This window comes from Thunnus maccoyii, chromosome 4, assembly GCF_910596095.1.
Source record: "Thunnus maccoyii chromosome 4, fThuMac1.1, whole genome shotgun sequence".
NCBI lineage: Eukaryota > Metazoa > Chordata > Actinopteri > Scombriformes > Scombridae > Thunnus > Thunnus maccoyii.
Window position 1 is genome coordinate 33100895 of NC_056536.1, and position 9276 is coordinate 33110170.

The window sequence follows — 9276 nt, forward strand, 5'->3', positions numbered from 1 at the left end:
CATGAGAAACGCAGTCTTCATTCTGGGGAAACACTACCGCTTATGTCCACAGAGGGCGCTGAATCAACACAAAACTGAAGCTCCTGGTAGTAACTTTAAAGAAAGACAAGAGATGAAGTCTGACGGCTTCACTTTAACTGTGTGTGTGTGTGTGTGTGTGTGTGCGCGCGTTGTGCTGATGGTGCGCTTTTCCTGTGTGTTTCTATCCAACAGAAAGTGCGTTTGGCTCGGATCCGCATGGCGAAGAAAGGCACAGCCAACGCCTTCCTCCAGTACAAAGAAGACCGAACACTCGGGGTGAGACACACACACACACACACACACACACACACACACACACACACACACACACACACACACACAGCGACAGTCGATAGTTTCAGGAGGAGTGGATTACAGTCCAGTTAATTCAGACAGGGATGGAGAGAGAGAGAGTAAGAAAAAGAAAAGAAAGCGAGAGACAGAAAGGAGAGAGAAACAGTCAACGGAGAGAAAAAGAAGGTTGTAGATAGAAAAGGATGGAAAGAGAAAGATAAAGACATTTAGAGAACTATCGGCCAAATATCACAGTGTAACCTGCAGCTGCAGTGATGTGTGTCGTGGATGTATTACAGAAACTGAGGTGACGCTTTATTTTCCTTTAATTTTATACTAATATCCTGGAAAATTCCTTGAAGTCATTTGCACATATTTAACACTTAATTTTTAGAAGATTTTACAAAGAGGATGGTGCAATTTGGTACAAATTATAAGAAAAAAAACAGTTGTTAACTGGCAAACATTCTTAATAATTAGTCTCTTAGTAATTCTTTACTTAGTTTTCAGTGTATATCTTTGTTTTTGCAGTCGGAGGTGAAAATGCTTCTTCAGCTGCAGCAATACTGCAAGCGGCCATTAGGGAAACATGGCAGCAGCGGCGCCGTATCCAGCTCTCTTAACACACGGTGTATTCTTACCTCTGCACAGGACGATTTACCTGCACGTGTTGCAGAGTAAACTGGAGGAGCTCATGTTTCAGTCTGTCATGTAATCTGTGGTGTTTACTGCGTCAGACTTTTGTTCCCTGATTTAACTCTTTTTTTTTTATGCCGTACACATTATCACACAGATCTATGTTTGCATATGATGTTAACAATACAGTTTTCCAACAATACACATGTTGTGTGGGGGAAGAAAAAACAGCCTTTTCTGCTCAAAACTTGCTTCTGAAAATTCATATCAGCCGAATCGTCTGCGACTCATCCGTTGTTCTCTGTTGTTCTCTGTTGTTCTCTGCTGATCTGCGTCTGTTGTTGTGTTGCCAAGTTTCCGCTGGGAGAAGAAACTGTGATGGACTTTTGTTATTGGTTGAGCTCCAAACTGCTGAGCCAGCAGATCTTCATCTTTCTGTGTCTGTTTAAATGTGCTTCACTGTCTGCGTCTCTCTCTCTCGCTCTGCTGTAGTATCTCTGTCTAACACACATGCAGCCACAGGTGCTACTCACCTGGAGCTCAGCCTCGACCAATCGGAGCGATCACACAGATGACTCAGTTCAAAATACTTTATTTGAGGAAAAATACAGAATGATTAGTGGTGAGGACATAAAAAACTGCACCTATAAACCCCCGAGTCAAGTTTTTTTTACCATCAGTTACATCAGTTACAGTCCATTTTGCAAATGGATTCACTATAGAGCAAAGATTCATAACACCCTACTCACTTATCAAAGTAGATGGAGCCTGACGTCAGGCGGGATCCTGTCCTCCGTTTGTCTTTCCGCAGACTCACGCCGGCGGTTTACCTTCAGTCGAGACCCAGGTGTCAGTCAGCGAGCGTCCGTCTCGTCCTCGCCACCAAACTGTAGGAGAATTTCTGAAGAATTAAAAACACAGAGTGTGATGAATCTTTCTCTCTTTACTCGTACGTACGTGCCAGCATGGAGAAGGGCAAACAACCAAACAGTCTCAGTTTAAATACAGCATGTCCTAGTAAGGATTTGACAGAGAGAGGGTAATAAAACAACGTCGTAACATAATAAAGCACATAGCCTTACACTGCTAAACCCTTTGATGACCTCCTACCAGTGAATTCTCCTCCCAGGTATCAACAAGCTTCAACAAGCAGATGTCCTTCCAGTCAAGTTAAGGCACAATAAATCCCTTGCACATGTTATCAACTACTTGATTTTATATTGTTTTTCCAGTTGTATAAAAAAACTATAAGCAAGGACAGTTTCACTTTAGTTATTGTGTCATAAACATACAGCTGCAGAAACTGATGAAACATCTTCTGTCTTCTGCACCAAACTCTACAAATAAAAATCAGCCACACAAAAGTTTCCTTTACTGAAACACAACAGCTCAAGTTTTTATAATCAGTCGTTTAGAAAAATTCATCAGAAATTAAGGACATTTTACTAAATGGTGCAGCTTTAAAATCATCATATAACGAGCAATAAAACATAAATGGACTTCATCATCATTCAGGGAGACGTTAAAGCTTCCTGTTTCTGCAGCTGAACGTAACACACAGAAGACTTCACATGAGGCTCCAGACTGAACACGTTCTTACTTTAGGCTCTAATCTGGTGTTCAAGCATATTCACCACTATTGTCTTAACAGGTGCAGTGTACAGTTTATTTATTTATTGTAATATAATCTTTATGTTTTATATATAAAATAACAGTTTTATCTGTTTGAATTCTTCTGCTTGTGGCTTCAGTGTCGTCCAGGTAACAACACCTTTACTCTGGTGCCCCCTTCAGGACAAACTTTATATTTTGAAGAAAAGACAAGTTGTTTCTCCATTTCTTTTTTTTTTTTTATCCATCCATCAGTTTCTGGTGTGTCATGAGCTTTGGGACCTCAGGAGGGCGCCACTGAGGCTGCAGCCTGACAGCCTGGTTTCTATATAAAAAGCTTTTAAATAATAAAGTTTATTTATAGCAAAATCAGCTGTTAAAAATGACAGAATAAAACGCCAAATATACATGCATTTCCATATATATATATATATATTTATAACACTATAAATAAATCAATATCCAGAGAATAAACTGGATGTTAATGTGCAGATGAACTTTTTTATTCTTCATCTGCTTCATCACGACTCTGCTGTTTTTTTTTTTTTTTAGCCAGAGGATGAAACATTCACCAGGTTTAAATGTTTTATCAGTAAATGGGTTTAAGCTTCAGGTAGGAAATGGATGGATCACACACACACACACACACACACACACACACACACACACACACACACACACACACACACACACAGATATTGTTGAGTCTTAATCCCTCTTCAGCACTGAGCAGCAGACAGGGATGACTGTTGGATGGATTTATAGCGCATAATGAGGGTGAAGAAGAGGAGGAGGAGGAGGAGAAGGAGGATGAGTGGAGAGAAATGAGAGGGTGCAGCAGAAGAAGAGAGGAGAAAGTGTGTAAAATAAGAGGATGAAGAAAAGGAGGAAGAGGAGGATGAGTCTTTCAGTTTGTGTAATCTGAGGGTTTGTCGTCGTGAGGAGGAGCCTCGTTTAGAGATGATGAAAATCAGCTTTTTTTCTTTATTTTATTGATACAGAAATAGGAGAGCTGCAGCAATTAGTCAATAAAATGATTAGTTGCCAAATATTCAATTAATCGCCAACTATTTAGATTTTTTTAATCAATCGTTTGGAGTCAAAATTCTCTGATTCTTTGGTCTCTATGACAGTAAACTGAATATTCTTGGTTTGTGGACAAAACAAAACATTTTTCACCATTTTCTGACATTCTATAGACAAAACAAATAATCAATTAATTAAGAAACTAATCGGCAGATTAATCAATAATGAAAATAATCATTAGTCGCAGCAGTTTATTTTGGACTGTAAAGAGGGATGATTCAGTTTCAGATTTCAGTTGGACTTTAAGCAGCAACTTCTGCAGAAAGCAACATCATGTTCAACTGAAACCTGCTTGTGACAGAACTTTAAAGCTGCTATAATCAATATTTCTATAACACAGTCTGATCCATGTGTGTAATGTGTTGGTTGTGTCTCGTAGTGATGAACCTACAGAGAATTATCAGAGACTCTGCAGCTTTATAGTGAGTTTCAGCTCGTTGTTTATCTGTCCGGCTGCAACTTTACTGTTCTGGTTCACTCTCAGCGTCTCATAGCGTCGTTTTCAGAGAAAAAAGCTGTAAAAAGCCGCTGTACACTACCTGCTCAGCACCAAACAGACACAGTTAGCTGTAGACTAGCTGGTGAACATAGTGGAGCATTTAGCAGCTAAAGAGCCAGATATTTCCCTCAGGAGTTGGTAGAGAGTAAAAACAGAAGCTAAAAGAGAGTGAATATTGGACAGAAACACGACTCCACATGAATGATAATGTTGCTCCGTAACTGCTGGATGTGGGAATAAGTTCAACACATCAACTGAAAAGCTGATGATGTGAAATTATCTGAGGTGACACACGGATGCAACTTTATAGAACAATAATACAGTTTTAATTATGTCTACAAGTAATGTGTGTGTCTGTGTGTGTGTGTGTGTGTGTGTGTGTGTGTGTGTGTGTGTGTTCAGGACCGGGACAGTGACAGCACGGCTCTGTGTGTGAAGAACAGATCAGCGTTTGAGCATCAACACAACCACCTGCTGCACTGTCTGGAGAAGACTACGGTGAGTTCACTGTGTTCACATCATTCACACACACATCGACTTCCCACCAGGAAGCTTCCTAAAGACTAATTCATAAAACTGCCAAAATACAAACATAGTAATATATTGACGAGTCCAGTAGAAACAAACTCCATGTGCATGTTGATATTTTTAGCACATTCATGTACTGCTAACTGCATATTTTTAGAGTCTCAGTAGTGAAGAATTGCACAACCCTTCATTTAGCTGTTTTTGGATTGTTTTGATATGTTGGGGAGGTAATTAGGTCTTTTAATTCAATTTAAATATGCTGTTTTAATTAAACATATTCAGTCTGAGACACCTGCAGTCAGTCAGTCAGCTGCTGCTGGTGATGAACCTCGCTGTGTCAGAGGTTTGGACAAATACAACAATAACAATCTGTTAAAAACATTATTAGATGGAGGAGTTGATAAAGATCCAATCAGCCCAATGACAAATTGAAACAATTTGAAAAAATACAGTTAGCATTCTTCATTCTTCCTCAGACAATCTTTGTTTAACATTTCTTTAAGGGAACATTAAATAATCATGATCTGATGCCATCGCTGGATTACTCTGTGAAACTGGTGCTTTACAGAATAACCTCATCAAAGGATGAAGATTTGCTCGATTACCAGTTAAATATATCAACATGCAGACTGAGTTTGACGTCAATATTTGATTTTGTTTCATGACTCCCATTCCTCAGCAAAAATTGTTCTCAGCAGTTGTGACTAAAGAGGAAGAAAAAGAGGAAACTCTTAGCTGGAACGTTTAATGTTGATAAGATGAGTTCTACATGTTCCATATGTACAGGGACTGACCACTGTGGACGCAGCTGACAGGGATACTGAGACATGTAACATGTGGAGGCCACGCACTGATTAGCAATAAGAGGTTAAATAAGCAACACATGTTCGTGGCCTCTTCAGTTCCTTGATGTCGATAGTTGGTCTACGGGCCCCTTTCTCGATCGCTGTGTTGTCTTCCTACACAGCTTGGTGGACGTGTGACAGCAGTTGCATTGCAGCAGTCTGCTCACACAGACATTGCCCACGTGAAAGCTGACCTTGTAAATCATATTGACGTATATATATATACACACACACAGTCACTGTCCCTTGTGGATCTGACCTAGTAGGAGGAAGCGGGTGGACGTATGTTGGCGCGGGTATTCGCCATTTGGTAGTTGTGTTTACCGGTAACTGACCCGCCTCCACAGTCCGAATCAGGCTTCTGTGTCAGTATGCTGACTGTATGTATGGGGGGTGAATAGGGCCAGTAAGTGCACATTTCCCCACTTCCCCATCAGGGCCTTGACAGCGTACATTCATTGGACATGTGCCCTCAGGGCCACAGGCCAGCTGTTTGTCTGTCACTGACCTAACTGCCTCGGGCAACCGCTCTCCAAGGCTAGGCTCTCTCATTGAATTATGGATACAATCCAACAGGCGTATAAGGGTGTAGGCAGGCCGATCCCAGTAGGGGTGCATGTGCATCCACATGGGGCCCGTCTGTCTTGTGGCGAGGCGCCTCTCTATCTGAGATTTGTGTGGTGGCCTCTTGGTCGACTCCGTCCACTTTTATCAGGTTCTAGTGCATGAACGTCATTTTCTTTGGAAATTAGCCTTGCATCTGGCAGGCTACCTGAGTGGCCTCCCACCCATTACAGCTGGCCTTAGCGTCTGGCCGGACCAGCGAAGCCTTGGTTGCGACTAACACCTCGGTTCTGGATGTCTACATGGTGTATATTTGTAAATAGTTCCTTTATTTGAGCACATGGGCGACTCTGGTGGCAGTGATGTCTCATTCAAACTCAACTGCCACTTCATGCTCCTGCAGTTGCAGCCTGGTCTGCTTGGTTTTCTTGTGGTGGGTCTCACAGAGTCTCCGTCCATATGGAATATGAAGGGTGGATACTTGTCTGTCCGCAGCTGTGCTGTTTCTATTTGCTGATTGTGTCATTAAGAAGGTTTCTTGTTCTCAGGTGTCTCTTGGAAACGAGATCTGAATCTCAATGAGACCTACCTAATTAAATAAAGTTTAAATACAAAAATAATATAAAATAAAATATGACTTCCTGTAACTTCTCTCAGACTGAGGAGCTTCTTTTACTGCTAAAATGTCTTGTGGATTACTCTTAGACCACAAGCTGAGGAGTCTTAAAGTTAAGACTGACACAAACATTATTTTAAGGACTTTCACTCTTGACCTTGGACGTAATAATCTGACCACAATGTCCATTCAGTAGTTTTGCCAGTTGTAGATGTTTAAATTTTAATTTGTTTAAAACTTTAAGGAATTCTCAGCTGCTTTGAGCTTGAAAGTAAAACCTTTTAATCTATAAACTTCCAAGAAACTCAACTTTTAAGCCAATGTGGAATACTATCAATGATTGATTACATACTGTATGAAACTGTCCTTTATTCATGTTTGGTCTTCTCTTCCCTCTTCTGACATAAAGCTGTAAGGTTACAGTCTGCTTATCTGGCTGACCTCTGACCTCTCACCTCCCTCCCTCCCCTCACAGAACCACGAGTTCACAGACGAGATAACCTACAGCGAGCTGTGTATGACGGAGTCGGTGGGCTTCAGGACCAGTCGCAGCACCTCCCTGTCCAGCCAGCAGGGGGCACAGAACAACTCCACCGGCTGCTGCCCCCGCCGGGCCAGGAGGAGAGCCGCCATGCGACTGGCCAACTCCACTGTGTCTGTCAGCCGGGGGAGCGTTCAGGAGCTGGACACCCTGCACATCAAAACCACCTCCATACCACCACAAACGTAAACTCAGACACTGAGACACACTGAGAGATAAGACAACTGTAGACGGACTCAAGATGACCCACTCTAGACTGATTTATGTACTGTGACAGGATTTAAAATAGTTTAGCATAACGTTAAAGATTCAAAGCAAGTATATAGCTCCATTCAGGCAGGATGAACATCACAGGGAGAGGAGGGTATTCAGATCCTTTACTTAAGTAAAAAATACCAATACAGCAATGTAAAAATACTCAAATGAAAAATACTAATTAAGTAAAAGTTTGGTTCCTAAACAGGCTGATATGTTGGTATTTTTGTTTTTTCAATCATGAAAGATTTCATTCAATATAACATAATTTGTTTGAGGTTGAACTGAAAGTTGAATTTTCCTCACTCTCTCTGAGGAAATATAAACTATAATGCTAATTTGCATATTTTTTCCCATTTTTTGAAAGAGGATAAAACTATTTCTGGACATACTGTATATTCTACAAACGTTTAAACAAGATGTTTTTTCCACATGTCCAGTACTGTTAAGTCCATGTTTCCATCCAAATATAACATAATGGTAGTGGAGGGGAATGTGCATTAATATGTGTTTGCTTTTGCTGACTTCCTGGATATTTTGGTAAAATTTGCATTATGTTTGGATGGAAACTAATGAATAAAACTAAATCTAACGGACTTTTGATCTCAGGACTTTTAACAACATCTGATTAAATTAACATGTGTCTGTGTGTTTGTCTCTCTCAGTCGTTCCAGTCTGAATGCTCAGGCGGACGACCTGAAGCTGAACTGTGGCGAACAAGATTTCACCGCCGCCATCATCAGCATCCCCACGCCGCCCGCCAACACGCCCGACGAGAGCCTCCCTCCATCGCCCGCCCCCATCCCAGGCATCCTGCGGAACACCCGGGCCACAGCCTACACCCAGGACACGGTCAAAATCTCCTCCTTGTAACCCCTCCCCCCACCCCACCCACCTCCTCCCTGACCAACACCCACCCCGCCACCCCACCAGCCTCCCTCCCCGAGAACTTTAAGAATCCCTCTGAAACTCCAATCCTGAACCCGGAGCGCTGCTAGCTGAGAATTCGGGGACCAAGACTAGTCAGACGGATACGTTACGTACCGCTGCTTTCACTTCCTCTCATCATTTTGTGGATTACATGGAATGAACCGCAATGGAGACAAAATGGCTGACCAGACGGGAGGCAAAACATACAATGATGCAAAATCGGCAGTCAATGGAAGCTGGAAAATCAAGCAAACATCAGAGACCTTAAAAGTCTTAAGAATCACCCTTCATGCACATTTTAGACCCCAAACACGCACTTGACCCCCCTGCACAATTTTGACCTTTTAACCCCATTGCACAAACCTCGGGGAGAGCTCATTCTCGACCAACATCAGAAAAGATGCCAAGACTTCCTGTGAAAGACATTCAGCATCCCGAAACCAGCTGACAGGTTGGTTTTGTTGGTGTCATTTTGCATCCCGACTGAACATCACACTTTACAGGAGGGATACAAAATGGCAGCTAAAGACCATGGTCGTATTTTTGAGTCTGAACCCGGCATGAAAAGACTAAGAGGACGGTGTCGGTCTCACAGCTGAATCTAAGAGACTGTTGGATGATTGGAGGACTCAGCTGCTTCAGCGTCGAACTCTTCTGTGTTTGGAAAAAGATGCGATTGAGACGATGGGTAGACAACCAAACAACCCTCAGAGGCTTCAGAGGCTTTCTGGCCTTACTGTGGCTCCGATATTTGACAGGTGATGTTTATAAGGCCATTACAGGTAAAATCAGAGCACAGAGAATGATGCAAACATATTTAAGCATCATTCGAACCAGGAGGCTTTCTTCA

General features: G+C 42.0%; 1 protein-coding gene across 1 annotated transcript in view; it reads left to right on the forward strand.

Annotated features, from left to right (window-relative positions):
- The window catches only part of kcnd1 (potassium voltage-gated channel, Shal-related subfamily, member 1), a 74610-nt gene extending 65557 nt beyond the window's left edge, over window positions 1–9053 (forward strand). Inside the window, exons 5-8 of the mRNA XM_042408246.1 lie at window positions 214–297; window positions 4550–4645; window positions 7176–7426; window positions 8162–9053. Coding sequence (XP_042264180.1) covers window positions 214–297; window positions 4550–4645; window positions 7176–7426; window positions 8162–8369 — 639 coding nt within the window. The 3' untranslated portion in view covers window positions 8370–9053. The remainder of the gene's footprint in view (window positions 1–213; window positions 298–4549; window positions 4646–7175; window positions 7427–8161) is intronic.
- Window positions 9054–9276: the final 223 nt, after the last annotated feature.